This window comes from Protomyctophum bolini (assembly GCF_963924005.1).
Source record: "Protomyctophum bolini genome assembly, chromosome: 12".
NCBI lineage: Eukaryota > Metazoa > Chordata > Actinopteri > Myctophiformes > Myctophidae > Protomyctophum > Protomyctophum bolini.
In genome coordinates, this window is record NC_137873.1 from 1603707 (window position 1) to 1628862 (window position 25156).

General features: G+C 44.3%; 1 protein-coding gene across 2 annotated transcripts in view; it reads left to right on the top strand.

Annotated features, from left to right (window-relative positions):
* Positions 1-1282: 1282 nt before the first annotated feature.
* The window catches only part of rnf220a (ring finger protein 220a), a 247225-nt gene continuing 223351 nt past the window's right edge, over positions 1283-25156 (top strand). For both annotated transcript variants that reach the window (XM_080778063.1, XM_080778064.1), the window contains exons 1-2: positions 1283-1412; positions 20845-22007. In XM_080778063.1, the coding sequence (XP_080634189.1) occupies positions 21317-22007 (691 nt within the window). In that variant the 5' untranslated portion in view covers positions 1283-1412; positions 20845-21316. The remainder of the gene's footprint in view (positions 1413-20844; positions 22008-25156) is intronic.

The following is a 25156-nucleotide window of genomic DNA, read 5'->3' on the forward strand; positions in this document are numbered from 1 at the left end:
TGTCCAGCAGTGACACACACACGCGCGCACACACACACGCACGCGCGCACACACACCCACGCACACGCAAACAAACAAAACAACAATAAAACAGCTCTCTCTCGTTCTATACTCTCACCATTCTGTTCTGTCCTTTCTCCTGTGTAATGTATCTGTATTTTAACACTGTCCTTGTGTCCTTGACAAACAGACATAGGCCTAGAGAAAATCAGAAAATATATCTGCTATATATTTTTTAATAATAATAAAAAATAGGCTAAAACCACGTGTTATATAGTATAGTCCACGGACCAATGCATCAAACATGGGCTATATATGCCTATTGTTTTACGTTAAAAAATAATATTACAATTTGTAATACAGATGATATTTCGGAATTCGGGGGAAAGAGACGATTGCAGGAGCTGTCAAGTTTGTCAGCAGACTCGGCAGCAACTATAGCTCTAGATTACTCTCTCTCTCTCTTCGATCTCTCTTCGTCTCCTTCAGGAAAAGATTCCAGTGCGCACGTTTTAAGAGTGTCGAGTAGTCCAGCAGCTTTTGTTTAGGAGTGGACTTCATTCGCTTTATGGCAAGTCTCTCCAACGGCAAGACTAAGAGAGAGAGAGGGGGGGGGGTAATTCATTCACTCGCTCACAAAGCGCAGTGAAAATCACCCAGGGGAACGAACGAACGAAACGAACGCAGTGAGAGGAGAGAGAGAGAGAGAGAGAGAGAGAGAAGGAGGAGGAGGGGGGGAAGGAGGGAGAAAGTGGAAAAGAGAAAGAGAAATGTCAGTCATTGAGCGACCCAAGCGCTGCGCGGCAGCACTGCACCTTGTGGCCGCTTGCTTGCTATTGCTACCCCCTCCACCCCCCCGCGCGCCTTGTACCACCCCCCCCCCCCACACACACACACACACACACTGTGACTGACACACACACACACACGCGCGCGCAAGCACGCACAAACACAACGCTGCTGCTGTTGAGATCCCAATCTCTGCCATTCTCAGCTCAGCTCAGCTCCTCTCCTCTGTGATCGTCCCCTTCAGCGGAGCTGCTCCATGCAACTGATACTACACGCGCGCGCACACGCACGCACGCAGCAGTCTACACTGACTCCTCTACACGCCAGCAGAGGACAGGACAGGCAGCCCCCCCCCCCCCCTCTCTCTCTCTCTCTCCCTCTCTCTCTCTGTGTGTGTGTCTGTGCTTGGTAACCTAACAGGGAGGTGTTAAGTACCTCCCGTTATCTCCGGTGCTGCGCAGGACCCCAGACCGGCTGCTGCTCTGTAGTATATTCTTCTCTCACACACCGCTCAAAAGTTTGGCTTGTTGTTGTTGTTGTGAGGATAAAAAAACAAACAGACAAGGGGATTCGCGTGAAGGAAAAACCGGCGTCTGCGAAAAGGGATTGTGTTATACGACGACGTAAGTACAAACTGATTGCTTTTTGACGGCATGTGTTGGGAGTTTTTTCCCCGTCTTCCTTCGTTCTGACTCTCTGTGCTCGCAGCGGGTTTTTGGTTTGTTGTCGTGTGTGTTAACTTCTTTCGTAAAGCGGCGGAGTGTGTGTGTGTGTGTGTGTGTGTGTGTGTGTGTGCGCCCCCGCGGGCACTTTAACACGGCGACGACATTTCTAAAAGCGTGAAAACTCGTGTCACGGTCAGTCTCAATTTGGCCGCTGATTGCGCGTGCGTGAGCGACGAGCGTGTGTGTGCGTGTGTTTGTGTGCGTGCGCGGTTTCTAAACAACAAGCTCGCTTCTGGACAACACTGGATTGTTTAGGCTACTGTGCGTGTGTCAGTAGCTCCGTTGGCCTGTGGTGGTCAGTGACGCATTCTGCATTACCATTACTAATATACCAACTAGGCTACTACTTGTATAAACAAATCATATGCGTTAGAAATAGCCTCTATATAGGCTTTGAAACTTTTACCCACTTCTCAACAGAACTAGACAGGCTATACATACTGATTATGAGTTTACGTCCATTGTGAAGTTAGTCTGGTAATAGGCATCTATATTTTCTTAGATTTTATTTGCCCATTCTCGTGTTGTTGCTGTATCATCAGACACCATGCAGTTCACAGAGGTTGGCAAGATGTAGTTTTAGGCCCTGTCCCGTTTTATTTAAAGTCCCACCTAGACTTGTAACTGTTTATAACGTTAATGTTACGACGTTCATTAGTCACACATTTTAATAGACATATGTACATTATTAATATTTAATAGACTGTTTATATATAAATTATATAGAGACCGTCCGTAATAATTTGAATATGAAACTCCACATTTAGTTTAACTGCGCATTTAGTTTCCTGTTTTTCTGTTTCTTTACAGCCTGACTGACTGTGTAACAATAAACACATGTGGCTTGGTTTAAACTACCACATATTAGCCCGTATAATAAGGACCAACAACGCTGCTGGTATATAATCATGATGAATTTATAGTTAATGACAACATTAACATACAATGTTAATTATATAAGAAATAGGGCTGCAATAATGGCATATAAGCCTGTTAACAATTTAACTCTTAAGATGATTTACATATAACTTCCATGGCAGTTTATAAACCAACCGTTGCAGCAATTGGAAATCCAAAACAAGCCAACTCATTTGGCTAGTGCGTAGCTTACAAACAATTAAGCGCGCGCACACGCACACGCACACACACACACACACACACACACACACACACACACACACACACACACACACACACACACACAGTATAGTGGGGAAACACCTGTTAACTAGGGAACCACAACCACTGCATCCTCCCCTAAAAAAGAGCAGCAGCTCCATGCTGGAGGGGTTCCGGCTGTGTGACTGTCTTATATGGCGGGGGGGCAGTAAACCAGAAACCGCTTCTCCACAGCGGCAGCCTGGAATAAATTACTCACACTGCAGAGCACATTTAGTTTAGTGTTAAATTTCAGTCAGTCGTCATATTATTAGTCACGGCAAAACTAAGTGTATTTCTTCTATTTCCCAACAACAAAACATCTCTAATCACACAATGGCGCACTCTTTAATAGGGATTAATTCTGGTTGTCTTGTATTGTCCCTTAGCAGGACAAGGCTGCCCAGAGCAGAGTTTTACAGCGGCAGGCTTCGCTTCGTGGACATAGTAGAGCGTTTAGTGTTTTTATTCAACAAGCGTTGTTTTACATTTTTTCTTATTTCAGAGAGATAGGCGCAAACAAGTGGACACGCGCGTCGCTTTATAGCGCGTATAGCGGCGAGAGCATTTCTCACTCTTTCTTTTAATTTAGACTCATCGCCTGTTATTTTTTATAATAAGATATTTGTCTGCTTTTTGATCACACTCATATGTATAAAACGTATAAGCATCCTTATTATTAAAGGTGTTTCACAACAGAGTGTAAGGCAAGCGACACGCCGTCACACAAGTGACATTAACAAATGAAGCCGAGGGCTAATTACACGCAGGGAAGACTGATAATGAGGAATCATTCCGAGGATGACTTTAATTCTCCCAGCGCTCATAAATCCAATGAACGCCCGCAGATCATTTGTATAAAGCGTCATCTCGGTTAATTCAAATGAGAGTCGAATCATGATTTTATAGGAGATTGAATCCAAAAAAGATTTCCACTTAAAAAAAAGACCAAGATAAATCCCATTCAACAACTTGTCGAGAAGCGCTGGTTTAGCGTCATGTGTGTCTGAATGCCGCTCGTCGCGTCGCCGAGGTTAACTCGGTGATAAATACCCAAAATGGATCCTATATTGATCCTCAGATCAGCCGCCTTCCTCTCCTCTTAACGAGCAACTCATTTTTCAACCCTATACGAACGCGTAGGGAGATAATCACGCGACTCCCCCCTTTTTAAACGGGGGTTAATAAGTTTGGATCAATTATTGTGTAAATTGGAGAATTCTTTGCAGTATACCTTGTCTTATGGTTATAGGAGCTGTCTTGTTGTGTTGGTAAAAGTTATTTTTTTGTGTCACTCTGTAGTCTGTACAATTAGACAGACTATTATGCTGCTCCTCTGTTAAACGGAGCCGGTTGCGAGACCATATGGAGCTCACTTCTGATATAACATATAACTATATGTTTTGGTCATAATTATGTAGATTTGAACATATTATATATATATACCTTTTTCTGACAGATAGCTAAAGGTGTATTTTAATCATTGCTACACAAGCCGTTGGTTTATTTTAATTTGTCATGTATATGCGCATGGTGATATATGGCATTTATATTCCTACAGAACACGTTGCACAATCCTATATATAAAGACAATTAAGGAATTTAAAATTAAGTAATTTTGGGTGATTTTGGAATTTGAATGATACTTTTTTAGTATTATTGAAACATTTATTCACATTTTCATAATTTAGCTTATTTGTTAAATATTGGACAAGATTTACCGGTAGATTAACGTGGCTATTTAAATTAAGAGATTTACAAATACCGTATAGGCCTATATTATGTTTCGCCACATTTAACCCATTTTAAACCTGATAATGTGTCACGTTATAAAATATCGCCCACAAAAAATTGAAAACAATTAATTATCGCAGCATATCTCGATGACCTTTAGCCCCTGTTTTTGATCCCACTTCATATTCGTTTGGATTAACTGACTCACAATCCTGCCCTTATTTTATTATAGGCCTTTGTAGGCTATTGTTTGTGTGTGTGTTTATTTTAATGAATATTCCGCGAACGAGGGATTGCTTAATTCATCCATTTATTTATTCTATAATCTAAATAATAAAGTCTCGCAGGATGTGTTGGTTTAGGGTTGAGTTGAGGATGTTATGGATTAGAGTGAAATGGAGCAGTCACTCACAGCAGGTGGAGCGGCGCTGCTGATGATGTCCGCTCGTAAAACACAAACAAATGAATGTTACGTCATGCGTTGATAACGACGTATAAGTTTAGAGGCCGCAAATTACATATTATATTTCCCCAACAAAATGTATACTTATAATTGCTTTCATATTAAGCTCACTTATTATGTTATTATTACCATTATTAACTCCACACATATATAGCCTAATTACTTTTCTTAGGCCTATACCCCGGGTCGTCTACTTTCTCCCCCATCATGTCTTTAGATCCCATGTTGCTTTTTTTCCCTTTTTACTCATGCTTTTTTACCCTCCGTCCCAGAGGACTATAGCAGAGTCCGTCCGTCTGCTCGCTGTCTGCAGCTGTCTCTCTCTCTCTCTCTCTCTCTCTCTCTCGCGACCAGATTCCGAGCGAAAAAGAGAAAAGTCGAGCTTGTAGGAAAAGTAACAGATGATTTATTTGTCAGCGTTTCGATTTTTGTCCCTTCTTTCCCCCCCACGCGCGCGCGCTCTCTCTCTCTCTTCCCGTCTCTCTGGCTGTGTGGATGTCTCTCTCCCTCTCTCTCTCTCTCCATTTCAGCGGCTCGTGTCAGCTGTTATTGCGCGGCATTGATCCCCTCTCTCTCGCGAAGTGAGAAGTGAACTAAAATTAATGTCGATTTCACACCCGCTCCCCGAATCGATGCATGGCACTGTGGCAGCTAGGCAGCAGCGCGGGGGGAGACGTTTATTTTAATCTGGATTTAAAGCGTGCACTGTGTTCGAAATAAAACTACAAAAAAAGAAAGAAGAGGGAGGAATGGAAAAACCACGAGTTTAAAAAGGGAAGGAATTTAATCATAAAAACCGAAACGCGACAGAAGGCATTATCGCTAAACAATTAGGGTGTGTCTGTGGAAGTGCATGTATCCTCTCTACTCCCCCCCCCCCCCCAATTGAATCGCGCTATAAGTTATGAGGGAAAAAATCAGGGACGCAAAAAAATTAAATCCAAAGGACACAAATAACTTAGATGTTTTTCCCCCCACACAGTTGATAATTGATCAATTAGGAATATTAGTGCGTCATGAAATGCGCATTAAACAAGCGGACTTGACTAGAGGAGGGCTGCCCCCCCCACCCCCACCTCGTCTCCCTCCTCCCATAAGATGACACACTGATAGTAAATTAAGCACGGATCGCTCAGTCGCGACTAGTTTGATGACCCCTTGGTCTATTAAGTTCTATCAATATGCACTAATTCCTCATTCTTTATTAAAAGCGGAACAACTGCCATGCATGCACCCTCCTCCTCCAAAAGGCAAGGCCTATACTCCTTCCTTCCATTCTCATTATCTGAGCGATTGAAAAATAGCAGATCTACAAGGTCATAGCGCCTGCACTCATAGCGCCTGCGCTATGAGCTTGTAGATCTGCTTTTTTATTTATTTTTTAATGCAGTATTCCTCCGCCCTCCTCCTAGCTTCTCCACCCCGTCCTGGGGGTTATTTTTGATGCGCTAATAAACACTACATATGAGCGTTAATTTGTCATGCAGCTGCATCTGTAATTGAAACAAACACGTAAATAACAAGTGTTTGAGCAGCGAGCTATATAGACCGCCCGCCCGGGAGACAAACAGCGTCTCGAGCGCACCTTTTTTTCTGCGTCCTGAATCAACAACAAAACGTGTATGTTGTTTTTTAATATAATTACAATGATTAAAACAAAACAAAACAAAACAAAAACCTGAAGGAATCATTTTAAGGGATATTGTAGGTTGTCTTCTGAAAGCCTCAAACGAAACATTCCTTCCCCTTCTGCAAATTGTACCCTGTCCACCACCTGCGCATGCAATTCTCCTCTGATTGATTTGTTCCAATGCTTTCTTTTTTCTTTCTTTCTTTCTTTCATTTTCGTCGTCACATGCTGTCATTTCTGTGTCTTTGTTGTGGCAAGTGCAAGTGCTTATTATTGAAGTTTCAAAATTTGTTTCATATTACTGTTAGCTGTATGCTTTTTTTTTTAATGGAGACCAAAGGCCCAGTTAAGCTGCATTTTCATCAGTTTGAAGAACAATAAAAAGACATTTCCGATTTATGACCAGATTGCATGAGACCATCTACTCATTTTTAAGGAAACAAAAACACACACACTGACTCCATGAAGGATATAAATTAAAATGCATGTTATTATCTTGCCATAAATTGTCCGGCTGGAAAAAAAAATACTTGAATGTTTGTGGTATTACTTTGGGTTTTGTGCAGGCTTGGCTTGCATTAATTTCAAAACCCATAGTGAATGAAACAGATGTCTGTTTATGCTGTTATTATAACGCATAATAAAGGACAGGAATAGCTCTGGCTGCTTTAGAAAACTGCAGTTTATCTCTGCCCCTCTGAATTCGTTTACACTCAGCCGGAAATGATGAATTTTATTGATGACAGGAAAGTGGAGTAGGTCTTGTCCGGCGATATAGTTCGATAGTGAGAAATCATTGCATGGTGGGGAACGTTGCAATGTGTTTAATGGTTTGATTGTATTGGAGGAGGCAGGCAGCCATAATGCCTTTATAGGAAATATGACTTAGAGGCAGATATTGGCAACAGGAGAAAGTCATAGAATTAGCCTAATGGGAAGAGGGGTTGTGTCAAATGTCAGATACTTTCAGTTCTCAATATTACTCTCTCTCTCTCTCTCTCTCTGTGTGTCTCACTCTGTCTCTCTACCCCCCCCTCAGCCATATCTATCTGTATCTGTTTCTCTCCTCCAACCTTCGTCTCCCTGTCTCTCCCTCCCTTCTCTCCCTCCCTCCCTCCCTCGCCACCACCCATATCTCTCTCAGGTTTCCCTCATTCGTCAATTACACTATGTGCCGGATCAGAATTTCCCAGCTTGGGAAATAAGCTAATATCACCCCCCCACCCACACACACATACACAAACACACACACAGAGACACAGACCCACACAGACCCACACACACACACACACACACACACACACACACACACACACACACACACACTTGTGCACGGTATACACGCGCCACACCAGACGGCATTGTCAGTGCATTTGCGTCTATCGATTGCAGACAGGCAGTATTTGTATAGCCTACTTATCATTTTTTCCTCTATGCAGTCAGTCAGCAAGGCGTTGGACTAGGGAGAAAGAGAGAGAGAGGAGATAGTGTGTGTGGAGGCTTATTGAGATGGAGTATAATGTCTGATTTCATTGTTGATTGAACCGATATCATGCATGCATATTAACAGAGGACAATACGTGTCGTCCATTTCTACATTCCAGATATATTGCTGTATGGTTTTTTGAGGTTCCAACTCTGTCTGTCTGTCTGTCTTATACTGCAACATTGCAGTATAATTCTATAAATCTATTAGTTCCTCTCCTCTGTGTTCAGTGTGTGATAACAGTTACTGTACGTGCTTGTATTAAGTTAATGGCCTTCAGGGTCATCGAGGGAGAAAAATGTCACATTTAACACCGTTAATCCGGTTTTAGCCAGATGACCTGGCCAACATTATTTATAAAACGGTAAAAAAATAAAAGAACATAAAAATAATATGGTATTAGAGCACTGGGCTAGAGACAATCTTTTTTGCAGTTGAGTCATCGAGAGTGTGAAATGGATTACAGGACAAATACTGACTGCCAGCTTAAAGGTCTTTATTGGCCTCCATGCAAGTTTTACCACATTATGTAAATGTCACTAGCGAGAAATTACTAACCATAGCTCACTGTGGCAATACTTACCCTTTGGACAATGTGTTTGAACGTGGCTTCAATAATTTAATTCAATTCATATACTATTTGAGTTGCACTTGCTGTACTTTATTCCAAGACCCTGCATGAATTCAAGTCCAACAAAACACAAACAAATCAAACACTAACACTTTAGTAAGTTTATAGTTAAACCACACTCAGTTGTTGCTTTTTTATAATTACATGCAAGAACATCCAAAAGACAGGAAGAAGAAAAAATATCCATAGATAATTGACCAAATATACACACTGGTTCTGTCATGAATGGAAATCCTCAGCACAGGTCAGGCCTAACCTCCATGCATAACTCAATGATTCTAGTGACCTTCTCACTCACCCTCTCTCTCTCTCTCTCTCTCTCTCTCTCACTCTACTCTCTCTCTCTCTGTGTGTCTCTCTCTCTCCCCCCTCTCTCTTGTTCCTCCCTCTCTCTCACACACTCTCTCTGAGTTGACAAAGGCTTATTTGAAAAGTAAATCCTTCTTTTCTGTTTGCTGCTACTGGATGAATGTCACTTTGGGTTGGTTACACTCTGTGAGACACGGTATACGGCACAGAAAGACTGCCGAGAGGGTTGAGCTGGAAGCACCATGAGGCTGCCATGTTTCCCAAGTGCTCGCAAGGGTCCTACTCTTTCTAGAAAATGCGACTGTCGTTCCTGAAGTTAGTGTGTGCGTGCGTGCGTGCGTGCGTGCGTGCTTGCGCGTGTGTGTTGATATATTAAATCTTACATTCACATGTTTGCCGTTGATGCATGTTACTGCCAAGCAACGGCACCTGTGTCTGTCTCCACTTTATTGAATAACTTGGTTAGAGATTTCACATCAGCATAGATATGGTGGAGAGAGAGCAAGAGAGAGAGAGAGAGAGGGAGAGACAGAGGGAGAGAGCTGAATGAGAGAAGAGCTTTCAAAACTGGTACTACAGAGAGAAGAAACGATATATCGTTGCTGTCGGGCAGAAACCTGTTATCTCTGTCACACAAAATAATCAAAAGTAGCTTTTAAGCTTAGCCTAATACATCTGCTACTTTTGCTATTTTCTTTTTTAATGTGAATCCTGAAGAGTAACAGTTTTGGACATATGAGGTTTCCACCCGACAGAGACGATATGAAAGAAGAGAGACATAATGTGTATGATTCTTATCCACAAGGATATTTGCGAGGCGAAGCCTCTGTAGCTCGATGTGAATGAGGAGTTTCCAATAGTATTGACTGTTGCTTCAGACCTTCTAGCACACACGTGCACGCACGCACACACACACACGCGCACGCACACACACACACACACACACACACACACACACGTACACACGCGCACACAAATCTCCGTCTCCCTCTACATTCCAACCTTACGGCTTAACCAGACAGTCGACTCTCTCTCTGTCTGGGTGTCATAACGGCAAATATTTGACATTTGATGGCAGCCTTTTCTCAATAGCAATGTGTTCTTAATCCATTTGTAATCTGCCGCGACTCCCGCGAGGAACTGATCCTTTTTTAATATAGGATATCATTGGGTATAAACTATAGCCCAAAGTAATGTTAAACCATTGTGGGGGGCATTTATTTGGTGTAAATGTCAAATGGCAGTAGACATCTGTCATATTGAACACATAATATGCTATAAGCTGAAGCATTGCTGATGTTTCTTCTATGGTTTATCCCTGAACACTGTCAAATCTTGAGTGTTCGTTTAATTCGGAGAATGTACAAATGGAACCAAATGGACCTGGCTGTTAGGGTGCACGTTCAGGGTTACAAACGGACAACTGAACACTGCAGACTTTACAGTCTAATTACATCATACCGGTATAAACATGTTGGCTCTAAGGGACACTGATGTTGACTGATTGTGTACTTTTTTGAGAATGAAAGATTTGACAATGTCATGTAGAGAGATGAATGAGAGATTAGGGTGGTGTGGTGAGGTGCTTTCTATGAAATGCTGTAATAGTTTGTAGCTATTGGGTTGTACATCTGTGGTCATATTTAGTAGTATTGGGTCAGAATAAAGTTTAGCACAAATATATGCATCTGCTGTTATTTAAGTTGTTTTAAATATCACAGTGTTTGTTAGACTCTACTTGTGTGTGTGTGTGTGTGTGTGTGTGTGTGTGTGTGTGTGTGTGTGGATGTAAACACTTTGCTTGTACATCCACTTGATTTTCATTTTGCTTATCCTTTTGTACTTCAAAACGAGAATCAGTTATTTTGCTCACTGACAGTCCCAGCACGCACGCACCCGCGCACGCACACGCAGTCACAGTCGACAAGTCAACATTATATAGCAAAAATTGGATTCCGCCCCCCGTTCCTCTCCAAAACTCTGCAGACACACTGGAAAACTCTGTTTGAGAAATTGAACAGTGCATTTGACAGCTTGCCTCTCCGTGTTGAAACAGCTAAAGCATTGGTTGCACATTCAGCGCTCCCATGCAGGAAATATTTATTCAGACCCAATCAACACAAGAGAGGGGGGCTTTGACAGACCAATACTGTCTTTGTCACAATTCCCGTCTGTCCGCTTTTCCGTGCTGATACGTTAAAACCCACGAGAACCCTATAGCGTCCCTCACGGTCCCATTCAGCAGCAATATCAGATCTATAAGCTCACAACGCGGTGCGTTGCATTGCAATCGCAACTTGTGATGCCAGTCTATGATGTTTCTATGATGTATGACTTCAAATCTAGGCAATCTTTCAGTGCATGTGGTTGGAGCCCATTTGACTAAAATTGAATTTAAATATTTCCCAAAATACAAAACTTTGTGTGAAAACAAAACACAAAAAAAATAATTGCCATGGCCTACTTTGGCCTACTGGCAGTGTGTCGCTGATCGGTCCAGTGGTTTGTCAAGATTAGCCCCATGACAACCTGGGAAGACGGAAACGGGAAAAGCTCTTCCAACTGTAATTTGAGTATACGTATTTTACTATTTTTCATGGTATACGTACTATTCCAATAACTGCTGTGGGCCACGTTGATAAAAGCTATTTAGTTTGGTTCCAAAAAAAGTTTCTATCTATATCTAGGGTTTCTATATATTCCATGCACTGTAAATAATTCAAAACAACATAAAACAATGACATTAACGCTTATTTGCACTTTGAGATTTGTTTCAAATGTAAAATGCAGTATAAATTAAATGTTATTATGCAGCATCTCAGAGTTAAATTAGGCTAACACTATCAACCTCTGTACTCTGTAAAAGTTAAAAGTACACAAAGTATTGGCATTAAAATAAACTTCAAGTGCCAAAAGTAGAAATTGCGTCTCATTGCGACACATTGTGAGCTTGTAGATCCATCGGCTATTTTGAAATCGACAAAATAGGGCTGAAGTGCATGGTGGGTAATGGATGTTTGGTAACTAATAACAATCAAATCTACAAAGTATACTAGTGCAATGGAGTTAAAGTAATATATTTGACTGTACTTATTGTACTTAAGTAAATTGAGATAAATGGTCAAGTACAAGTAACTTTACTCAAGTTCCATTGCACCACTGTGTACCTGCATGTCTTCTTGCAGCTCATGTTACCTGAGTGAATCCGCAGAGCAGAGTGATGTTAAAACACATTGTTGTTGACACCGCAATTTCGCAGAGTGGCATAACATTGTCACCAAAAGAGGCGATTTGACGTGGAAAGGCCCTCATCTGCTGTTTGTGTTTAATATCACCGCGACAGCTGTATCATTCTGGCACACACTGTAATCAAATTATGTCAACGTGGTGGATGTTCCCCCTAGACATATCCTATTATAAAATTCATACACACTGTCACATAATGACGGGAGAGTTTTTTTTTTCTTTTCTTTTTTTGCGGCAATTGGGACCGTAAGTGGCATTGACTGACATCATGAACATGATGTACATCGGAGGCAGTCGTGCTGTGTGATCGGTAATGTGAAGGAAAAACATGTCATTTGAAATTGATTGGGAAGATACTGGGAGAGAAAAAAAAGGCATTTTTATTGATAATTTACCGATGATATGTTATATATATTTTTGCTTTACTGTAAAATATGACCACAGGAAGAACGGGAACCGAACGTGAAAGCAATGAGAGGCGTAAAGTGAAATGTGGTAACAGACAGCATGAGCTCTCCAGTGTCACGTTTCTGATGCCCGATTCCTCACACACTCTGTGTGCGAGCCGAGGTGTGTGCGTGTGCGCGCGTGTGCGCAAGAGAGAGAACGTTCGTGCGTGCCAGCGTGCGCGAGACCACCAGGCCACAAGGAGGACAGCATGTGTCAATCGCCAAGGGAGATGAGATTTGTTCCCCTTGCCCTGATATCACACCCTCCGCTCCGCTCCTCTCCTCTTCCCTTCCCTCCTCTTCCCTTCTCTCATTCCCTTCGGTATGAAATAGAAATATTATTAGCACATCTGTGCGACAGGCACCAGGGCTCGTCGCGTTGGTTGGACCTTGCCCGTGCTCGTGTCCGCGAGGGAATATCTCGTCGTTGTCCTCTTATTGGATTGGCTGCTTCACGCCGCCTGCAGTCGGGGCCGGCTGCGGGGTAATGATAATAAAATTGAAATATCCCGGGTGCTCATCAGTGTATTAGCTCGCTATATCAACACCTCGGACGCACTCACAGTTTGGAGGTTATGCAGGAGAGTAGAGTGATCCGATACACCGGCCTCAAAGAGAGGACTATCACACAGCACCAAGTGATGGAGGAAGAAGAGAAAGACAGAGAGAGTGAGGGAGGGAGAGCGAAAGTGAGAGCGCAATAGACAATCAATATGTCCCGTGTTTCAAGCTTGTGGATCTGCTATACTTTTGTGTGACGCTGTAGTCGGGCATTCATTTATGCAGACGATTGCAATATGGAGATAAGAGGGTTTTTTTTCCGATAAGGCAAGATGAGGGAGGGAGGGCGTTTGTTATGGATACGTTTAGTTGCTTTTGGCTGGGAACATTGCATGTCCCAAACCGTTCCCTTTTTATTAATATTTAAAAACCAATCATTAAAATAGTGATGCATTGCGCAGCTTGTAGATCTTCCATGGTCATTACTTTTGTGTGACACTCTTGTATGATGAAGTAGGGCCTCGATCAACAAAAAACACATACAAAGTTGAAACAGGGAGGTACAAGGTTTACAATTTCCACGGTGGTTTTGGCAGGATGGAGGGTAGTATACGCAGAAATAACAGGGTGTTTCACACCCTCAGAGTTGAATGAAACAGTCTTGCAGTGTGAATCATGGTGTAATGTGATTCTATGGCACGGGGCCAGACCAGAGGCATGTTAGTGCAAGCTATTCTCCACACTCTACGCACGTCTACTGTACATTTGTGGTAATGTAAAACATCTCACATCCTTCTCTCATTCTCTCTCTCTCTCTCTCTCTCTCTCTCTCTCTCTCTCTCTCACACTTTCTCCTTCTCTCGCCTACTCCTCTCTCCACCTCGTGGTCTCCCCTCTCTTCTTACTCTTGGCAGTTTTGCGTGCGTGTGTGTGTGTGTGGGTGTGTGTGCGAGCGTGTGTGTGTGTGTGAGTGTGTGTGTGTGCGCGAGCGTGTGAGTGAGTGTTCGTACGTACGTGAGAGCCCGGGAGCGTGCCAAAAGCCGAGATCAGGTTTTGAAATTGATTTGACCCGGGAGCGTGCCAAAAGCCGAGATCAGGTTTTGAAATTGATTTGAATGAGTGTTGTGGACAGCTGATAGCTATAAAAGATTTTCTCCTTTCATTTCCCAGGGAGTTTCTCCTTTGATGTTGGCTGATATTCAACGGGGCTTTGAAGCCCGTCTGCAGAGGGCCAGGGCAGCTACTTGATACTGTGTATGTGTTTGTGACTGTTTGTTGTGTGAGTGTGTCTCTGCCTGTGTTTGTGTTTGTGCGCGTGTGTGTGTGTGTGTGTGTGTGTGTGTGTGTGTGTGTGTGTGTGTTTGTGTGTTTGTGTGTGCACGTCTGTCTTACTGCGCTTGACCTTTGCAAGTAAAACCAATTTCAAATTTAGCGACAGACGCTGTAGCATCAGTGCCGAGTTTCTACAACAATATACAATCATTATAGGAATGTAACATTTTCTCTAATGTGATTTTCCGTTGCACATAACCCCCGCTGCTGTTGTGTCTACATGGCTTCCGCAGACTCTCCTGATGAATGTTGAAAAGATCCTATGGCCTATATCTACAGTATGGCCACCCGCTTACCCCGTATCCCTAAACGTATTTGCCATTTTTTTACTAAAACCTTTCAAAATAGTAAAACAAAAATGGCAAATAAGTTTAGGGATAAGGAGGGGTGGCGCAAGATACGGCCCATCTACAAGTCTCACATCATGGTGTGTTGTGAGCCTGTAGATTTGACTCACATCATGACGTATTGTGAGCCTGTAGATTTGACTCACATCATGACGTATTGTGAGCCTGTAGATTTGACTCACATCATGACCTGGTGTGTGAGCCTGTAGATTTGACTCACATCATGACGTATTGTGAGCCTGTAGATTTGACTCACATCATGACGTATTGTGAGCCTGTCTAGATTTGACTCACATCATGACGTATTGTGAGCCTATAGATTTGACTCACATCATGACCTGGTGTGTGAGCCTGTAGATTTGACTCACATCATGACGTATTGTGAGCCTGTAGATTTGACTCACATCATGACGTATTGTGAGCCTGTCTAGATTTGACTCACATCATGACGTATTGTGAGCCTGTAGATTTGACTCACATCATGACGTATTGTGAGCCTGTAGATTTGACTCACATCATGACGTATTGTGAGCCTGTAGTTTTGACTCACATCATGACGTATTGTGAGCCTGTCTAGATTTGACTCACATCATGACGTATTGTGAGCCTGTAGATTTGACTCACATCATGACGTATTGTGAGCCTGTCTAGATTTGACTCACATCATGACGTATTGTGAGCCTGTAGATTTGACTCACATCATGACGTATTGTGAGCCTGTAGTTTTGACTCACATCATGACGTATTGTGAGCCTGTCTAGATTTGACTCACATCATGACGTATTGTGAGCCTGTGTAGATTTGACTCACATCATGACGTATTGTGAGCCTGTAGATTTGACTCACATCATGACGTATTGTGAGCCTGTAGATTTGACTCACATCATGACGTATTGTGAGCCTGTCTAGATTTGACTCACATCATGACGTATTGTGAGCCTGTAGATTTGACTCACATCATGACGTATTGTGAGCCTGTAGATTTGACTCACATCATGACGTATTGTGAGCCTGTCTAGATTTGACTCACATCATGACGTATTGTGAGCCTGTAGATTTGACTCACATCATGACGTATTGTGAGCCTGTAGATTTGACTCACATCATGACGTATCGTGAGCCTGTAGATTTGACTCACATCATGACGTATTGTGAGCCTGTAGATTTGACTCACATCATGACGTATTGTGAGCCTGTAGATTTGACTCACATCATGACGTATTGTGAGCCTGTAGATTTGACTCACATCATGACGTATTGTGAGCCTGTAGATTTGACTCACATCATGACGTATTGTGAGCCTGTCTAGATTTGACTCACATCATGACGTATTGTGAGCCTGTAGATTTGACTCACATCATGACGTATTGTGAGCCTGTAGATTTGACTCACATCATGACGTATTGTGAGCCTGTAGATTTGACTCACATCATGACGTATCGTGAGCCTGTAGATTTGACTCACATCATGACGTATTGTGAGCCTGTAGATTTGACTCACATCATGACGTATTGTGAGCCTGTAGATTTGACTCACATCATGACGTATTGTGAGCCTGTAGATTTGACTCACATCATGACGTATAGTGAGCCTGTAGATTTGACTCACATCATGACGTATTGTGAGCCTGTCTAGATTTGACTCACATCATGACGTATTGTGAGCCTGTAGATTTGACTCACATCATGACGTATTGTGAGCCTGTCTAGATTTGACTCACATCATGACGTATTGTGAGCCTGTAGATTTGACTCACATCATGACGTATTGTGAGCCTGTAGATTTGACTCACATCATGACGTATTGTGAGCCTGTCTAGATTTGACTCACATCATGACATATTGTGAGCCTGTAGATTTGACTCACATCATGATGTATTGTGAGCCTGTAGATTTGACTCACATCATGACGTATTGTGAGCCTGTCTAGATTTGACTCACATCATGACGTATTGTGAGCCTGTAGATTTGACTCACATCATGACGTATTGTGAGCCTGTAGTTTTGACTCACATCATGACGTATTGTGAGCCTGTCTAGATTTGACTCACATCATGACGTATTGTGAGCCTGTAGATTTGACTCACATCATGACGTATTGTGAGCCTGTAGATTTGACTCACATCATGACATATTGTGAGCCTGTCTAGATTTGACTCACATCATGACATATTGTGAGCCTGTAGATTTGACTCACAACATGACGTATTGTGAGCCTGTCTAGATTTGACTCACATCATGACGTATTGTGAGCCTGTAGATTTGACTCACATCATGACGTATTGTGAGCCTGTAGATTTGACTCACATCATGACGTATTGTGAGCCTGTAGATTTGACTCACATCATGACGTATTGTGAGCCTGTAGATTTGACTCACATCATGACGTATTGTGAGCCTGTAGATTTGACTCACATCATGACGTATTGTGAGCCTGTAGATTTGACTCACATCATGACGTATTGTGAGCCTGTAGATTTGACTCACATCATGACGTATTGTGAGCCTGTCTAGATTTGACTCGCGACAGCATAACTGACTTGGGATGCACAGCGATTCAGCAGCCTCGCAGAGAGCCATGTGGTTTGATTCAGAATAGAGAGGCACTTTAATCTGTGTTGACGCGCAGATGTCATTTGTTTTTTTCCCCCTATACTCCCCCAAATCCCTACGTACACAGACATGTACTCCGCTCTTTACCTACTCTAAACCTTAACAGCGCCCACTTAGCAAACCAGCCACCTTCAAATTGCCCTTTAGGGGATAAAAATCTCTGAAACGTTATTTTGCCGTTTCATCGCCCCGCCGGCTCGCTCGCTCGCTCGCCCCGCCGTGCCTCTGAAGGGCCAATCACGCGCTCCGATCTAATCCCCCCGGGAGGGAAGGTTCTAGTCTGTTGCCACGGCTGCTGCGGGGAGGGTCGTGGGGTCAAGTACGGCTAATTTATTCACTCAGTCAGATTTCCTGTGGCTCGTGGACGGCAGATGGAGAGCACTGATATGATATCACCTCATCTGAAGCCCACCAGGGACACAGAGAGAGAGAGAGAGAGAGAGAGAGAGAGAGAGAGATGTAGCAGATATAGAGACAGGGGGTTAGATGCAGCCAGTGACAGGTAGAGCAAAGTGAAAGGAAAGAATCATGACAAAAAGTAGGATTTGATTGGGGTGGCAATGGTTGCCAAACCTTGTAGCTCGATCAAATTTGATGTCTCCCCAGGACCACAAACTAGTGAATACAAGCTGGCTGTGCCATGTTGTCAGCTTGTAGATTTTGCTTTAGTGTTTTCCCCCTCTAATTAATTATTTCGAAATATGTTTGAATGTGTTTTTATAGTTGTGGTCCAAGCGCCAATTCTTTGGGATTTGTTGGGGCATTCTGTTTGAAAACTTTAGAAATAATACAAATTAAAAAGATAATGTATAGGAAACTAAAAATAAAGGAATATTTACGGCCCTTGAAAATGGGTCCCTGCCTGCTGTGACCCACCGGAAACATTGGGTTAGAGGAAGTTGCAGACGCAGACAAAATGGATGGACAGATAGATGCAAGGAGGAGGATATCAGAGTGAGAGAGAATGATAGATAGAGAGAGAGAGAGAGAGGCTGTAGGGTTGCAGATTCTGTTCACCTCTGTGAGCACCGTGTTGAGCACTGAGCCTGCATAGCCTCTTATCAGATTTGTGTGCGTGTGTGTGTGAGTGCGTGCGTGCATGTATGTGTACGTGTACGTGTGTGTGTGTGCGTGCTTGCGCACTTATCTGAGATGGGTGGTTCTGGTCCAATAGCATCCTGGGAGATGGCAGCAATAAGCCGCTTAGACGAAAGATCCTGAGATGGACGGATGAGGAGGAGGAGGAGGAGGAGGAGGAGGAGAGATAGAGGGATAGAGAGATGAGAGGAGGAGATGGCTATAGATGACAGAGAGAGGAGGAGATATTGGACGGAGACATCAGAAGCAGGAGAAGGAGACATTTGGAGAGAGATGAGACGAGGAGATGGGGGGGAACGGAGAGAGAGAGAGCCGTGTACTGCTGGGACGGAAAGTTTTATTGTGGCTGAGCTGGAGAGGATAGGGGGTTGGGGGGAGGGGGGAGGGGGGAGGGGGAGGGGGGGGAGGCAGAGGGGGTTTCGGGGTTTGAAATAGTTTTGGGTTTTTGTCAGAAAGCAGGGATTTGGATCTCGAAACACAGCTGAGTCAACTGGAGGACATTTTACTCCCCAGAGGTTGCGGATTTGGAGGCCGGACAACAATGTCAACTTCGGATCTCTCTCTCTCTCTCTCTCTCTCTCTCTCTCTCTCTCTCTCTCTCTCTCTCTCTCTCTCTCTCTCTCTGCCCCCAAAATGACTCCGAGTTGAAGCCCGACCTCTAACGGTTCCGTTGTGACACGCCCCCCCTCCCCCCTCCCCTCCCAAAGACCATCTCATTAGATTATATTTTCACTACATTTTTGTCAATCTAATTTAAGATACTTTATTTACAAAATGCATGGGTCACGATCCATGACCGTGTTCTGTGTTTTTCCATGTGTTCCTTATAATTGTTCTAGTTTCAGTGTTTTACCTTTTCTGTTGTGATCCTTTTATTTTGTAGTATTTAGTGTCCTGGTTTCCTCTGTAGCCACTGTTGCCTGTCTTGTTGTCTCACGTGTGATTAATAGTTTGCTCCACCTGTGTCCTGTTAGTCTTGTAGCCTATCCCTGTGTTGATTGTCTATTAGTTTCACCTGTATCCCGTTAGCCCTGTGTCTTTATATACCCCCCTGTTTTTTTTTCAGTTCTTTGTGAGATCATTGTTGAATGTCTAGTGCGTGATGCTTGTTTCTGGATTTCTTCTTTGGTAAATAAACCGCCTGCATTTAGACGGCTCTGCTCTGCGCCTCTCTGTCCTGCATTTGTGTCCTATACCCTCTTGACTCACTGTGACAAAATGTGAGAAAGGATCCATTTCTATATCAGTCTAGATAATTTAGTGTGTGGAATGTGAACACAAAAATGTGAATTTGCCATTTTTTTGGCATCCTCCATTGTTTGCTATGCCCATATGATGACCACAGATATGGTCTAAAAGTGTGAAAAAACTTATTTTTAATTTCACTATAACTTTAAATGAGGTGTGAACAAAGCACAGATGTTGTGTATTGGGAAAGAGGCAAACAGTTTTGACTGCTGCTCATGCTGAGCTGTGATATTGTTGCATGCTGAAAGTGATGAACAACTTTGAGTTTGAAAATAAAATAAATACTTTTGTTATGAGCACACAATTGCAGTAGATTGTTACAAACGGCATTACAAGAATGTAGCATCCTCCATCAGTCAAAGGTCAACATTTTATTTGCGTGCATGTGTGTGTGTGTGTGTGTGTGTGTGTGTGTGTGTGTGTGTGTGTGTGTGTGTGTGTGTGTGTGTGTGTGTGTGTGCGTGTGCGTGTGCGCGTGTGTTTGAACTGGCAAAGTTAGTTGAGAGAGTTGTTTGGTCTAAGGGCAATGATTTCCTTGCAATTAAAACATAATAATTTACCAATTCCCAGGAGCGTGATGTAATTTTCTGTCAGCCGTGATAATGTATTAGAGTGAGGAAAGTCATTGGAGACGTCAACCCAATTCAGATTGAGATCCTTTATAGTTTATTCACAATGTTTCATCGCTCGCTCGCTCGCTCGCTCAGAAGCGCAGTGGTAGAGTACCTGCCGTGATTTGTCCTAATATAATGTTGGTGCTAAATAGCGCTTAAACTCACTGCTAGACCGCGCAGGGTTGAGGGGCTGCTTCAGTGCTTCAGCGCTGGGCAGATCCACATGGACATCCAACTTGAGGACGCACGCACCGAGAAAAGTGTTATTATGAGGATCGATGGGCTTGGAGCATTTCGTTGCCCCCCTCGGCGTGTTGCCCTACGCACAGTGCGTACTGCGCATATGCCCATGGAGACTGTACTGGATGTACTTTGAACTTAGACCTACATGGACTTTAATAATTGGTTACATGTCTATACTTTGAGGCCAACAAAAATATCATATTTGTATTTTTGTGTTTGTTCCCTTTAGTTTGCTGACCAGAAGATGAAGAAGGACCTCCTGTGAGGATCCGCGGACCACCATCCATCCCCTTCAGCAGGACCACGGAACCCCCCCTCCAGTGACCTCTGTGTGACTGACCGGGGGTCAGCGTTAATCACCCAGAAGGAGCAACCTGTCCCTCTGGCCCTTTTTACCCTCGGGAGCCCGACTGAACTGAACCTGAACGGAACACGGGCCTGAAAACTGAAGCAGAACTGATTAGAACTGGAGTTGAACTGCGACTGGACTGGACTGATCTGATTAACCCTCTCACCTCTCCCAGAGCCACCCTTCCCCATAACTCCTATCCTCTGTAGTCCCTGTCATCACCAGTGTTCTCCATAGACCCCCTCCCAGGGTCTTGGACATTGCCTCCCCCGCATCATTGAGGAGGGACCAGCCCCTCCTCCTCGTGGCGTCCTCCCCACAGTAGAACCTCGCTCCTCCTCCCTCTCCAGACATGGATCTCCACCGGGCGGCCTTCAAGATGGAGAGCTCCTACATGCCCAACCCGCTGGCGTCGCCCGCCCTCATGGTGCTGGCCAGCACGGCCGAGGCGTCCCGCGACGGCGCCTCCATCCCGTGCCAGCAGCCGCGGCCCTTCGGCGTGCCGGTGTCGGTGCACGATAAGGACGTGCACCTGCCGGCGTTCAACAGCGGCTCGTACACCTTCGCCTCCATGTACCACGCCCGGCAGGGCGCCGTGCCGCCGGGCTTCCCCGGCTCGCGCGACTTCCCGCCGTCCCTGCTGCACCTGCACCACCAGTTCGCGCCGCCCGGCCTGGACTGCTCGCCGCTCAACAGCATGCTCAACCACAGCGGCGTGGGGGCCTTCCGGCCCTTCGCCTCGCCCGAGGACCGCGACGGCGGCGTGGGCGGGGCGCTGCCGGGCGGCGGCTACCAGTCGGCCTTCACGCCGGCCAAGCGCCTCAAGGGCTGCATGGACGGCGCCGAGGCGTCGCCGCACCTGCGCTACTCGGACGCAGAGGGCAAAGAGTACGACTTCGGGGGCTCCCAGATCCCGGGGTCGGGCGGCTCGCCCGGCGGGGCGCTGAAGGCGGTGGAGGACGCCGGGAAGAAGCTGTTCGGCGTGGCGGGCCTGCTGTCGGACCGCGACACCTCGTCCAGCCCCGAGGACCGCATCGACCGCTGTGAGTACCCACGCTCTATGTACTGTAGTCTGTATCTATAATCTGTACTGTATCTAATCTGGCTAGTGAGTTCATGTCCATAGGATTTCATATACACAGTGACACACACACACACACACACACACACACACACACACACAAACCCATATAGCATCTTGGGGCAATTTGCTGTGATTTCTACTCATGCTACATTCTGGTATCACACTCCAGTACACAGCTATGTTCTCACATCATTCCGTCCAACAAGCTCCAGTGGCTGCATCAACATTCACCAGTGGGAGGAAGCCATTTGGCCATCATACACTGGGACTGTGTGTGTGTGTGTGTGTGTGTTGTGTCTTGTGTGTGTGTGTGTGTGTGTGTGTGTGTGTGTGTGTGTGTGTGTGTGTGTGTGTGTGTGTGTGTGTGTGTGTGTGTGTGTGTGACTGGCGCGCAGTGTGACTGGTTCAGAGACAGGGCATGCTCTCTGCCATCAGCATTCATCATAGCTCCACGCTGGCAGCCCAAGTGCCAGAGGATTTACCCACACACCCAAAACCTTGGCAGGCGACAATTGTGTGTGCGTGTGTGTGTGTGTGTGTGTGTGAGTGAGAGAGAGAGGCAGAGAGAGAGAGAGAGGCAGAGAGATAAAAGGCATGGTGGTTGCGTGTGTGTACTGTGTATATGTGTGTGTGGTAAAAGCTTGAAGCGCGAACATGCAAAGCCGACACAAACACAGGCATGCCAAGGTACACACACACACACGCACGCACACACACACACTACTCAGCATGAGCACCAACGACTCCTACACATGTCAACAAGCTGCATCGGATCTCACTGACAAATTGATATGGAGAGAGAGAGAGAGAGAGTTATGGAGGCGCACATGTTGGATAATTAAACTCTGTCTCTTTTGCTCTCTGCGCGTCTGTCATTCACTTCTCTCTCTCTCTCGTCTTCCCTTCATCTTCTCTTCCTGTCTCTTCTCTCTTTCTCCTCTCCATATATATATATACATATATAATTTGAATTTGAATGTATACACTATACAGCGTGAAACTGTGTACGCGTGTGTATCTATGTACGTGTACGTGTATGTGCACGCGAGGAGTGGATCCACCCTTGATGGGACACATGAGAGACAGAGGCGACGACCTGAGACTGATCCGATAAAACGACCACCGCGAGAGAGAGAGAGAGAGAGAGAGAGAGAGAGATATGGAGAGAGAAAATTATAGCACCGGGAAAGAGAGAGAGGGAAAATTGAAAGAAAGAGAAATGGGGGGAGGATTAAATGAAAAAAAAAGTGCAAAGAAAGAAATCTATGGAAGGGCAGCGGCTGTAAAGTGAGGGATACAGTATGAACAGAGAGGTAAAAGAAGTGAGAGAAAGGATTAGGACGCCCAGTGTCTAAGCAGCTTTTGGCGGGTTTGAGGGCTTGTAAAATGCACCCCCCACCCCCTGTCTGGCCGTACCCCCCCCCCCCCCCACCCCCACCCAGAATGACAACCAGAGGCACTCGGACATCTTGGGGGCGGTGTGGAATCCAATCCCAACTTGACACCTCTCCAAACTCACTTCACACACTCTCTGAATAACAAATTGATACATTTGCGCCAGATTTCATTTTTTACCGTTGTACTAATATGATATTTCATATGACACGTTACTGTACGTGGGGCTGCTCAATGTCACAATGTACAGAAATGCGTAGAAGTGCTGGACTCTGCCGTTTAGCCTACGTTCAAGTAGATTCTATACGTCCATGTGACACATACAGTATGACATCACATACAGTATGACATCACATACAGTATGACATGCAGGATGACATCACATACAGTATGACATCACATACAGGATGACATCACATACAGGATGACATCACATACAGTATGACATCACATACAGGATGACATCACATACAGTATGACATCACATACAGGATGACATCACATACATGATGACATCATACAGTATGACGTCACATACAGTATGGAACATACATGATGACATCAAATACAGTATATATGACATCACATACAGGATGACATCACATACAGCATGACATCACATACAGCATGACATCACATACAGTATGAAACATCCCTCTAATGAATGGATTATTGTTTATTTAATTATTTTGGAGAAATAATAATAATAATGACATTGTGATTTTTCGGGAAATGTTTAGAAATATCTTTAGCCTAATTAAAACCAAATGTGGGAAACAGAAAAATAGATGGGCATTTACTTCCCACAAAACTGTCCCTGACCCCCAAACGGGTCCCGGCCCACTGTTTGGAAAACAGTGGTTTAGACTAGAGATAACATCTCAGTCACAGAAGTGTAGCTCCTCATATACTGTATGTCCCCATTTGTGGTTTCAGAGAGAGAGAGAGAGGACTTTACCAGTCCCCTTAACCCATTTAGGCCTAACGCCGAAATTAAAAAATGTCTTCCTGACAGTTTTCTGAAATACCTCATGTTTCTGTATCAGTGGTGCTCAATATTTCATGTCAAGGAAATGAAATGATATGTAATTGGCCACCGACCCCCATCTGAAAATATGTTCCAGGAACCCCTCAAAAGCAAATATTTTGCTCTGAAAGAATATATTATTCAAAGATTTGTGCCACATTATCACGATCTTTCAAAAATAGCAGACCTACAAGCTTCTATGAGCTTGTAGATCTGCTATTTTTCAAAAGCACCAAATGGGGTTCCCGCCCAAAATAGGTTAAGGGACAGGAAAGGCTTGGGCATGGAGAAAGGGATGATTTGATGAAAGACAGAATAGCAGACAAATGCGGAGGCTTCTGTGCTGTCTTTCGGAACGGGCCTATCTGTATCTAATCAGGTTAAATCTTGGCATAGTATAGGCCTCCCTCCACCAAAGGCTCTCTAATGCAATTGGATGTGCAGGGGCCCTTCTTACAGAAAGGAATTATGGGTTCTCCTTCACTGCTTTCTGGCTATCCAATAGAACGGTTACAGTACAAACACTGTACCACAGCACAATCCTATGAGAACAGGCCTCTGGCCACTTCACACGTATTAGCTATAACTAGCTGGTCTAGCCCACTGTGCAGGCCTTCTGGTGCTGGCTTCCGTCATGCACACGACCTTGGTAATGTACACATGTCTTTTTGTTTTTGAAAGATGAT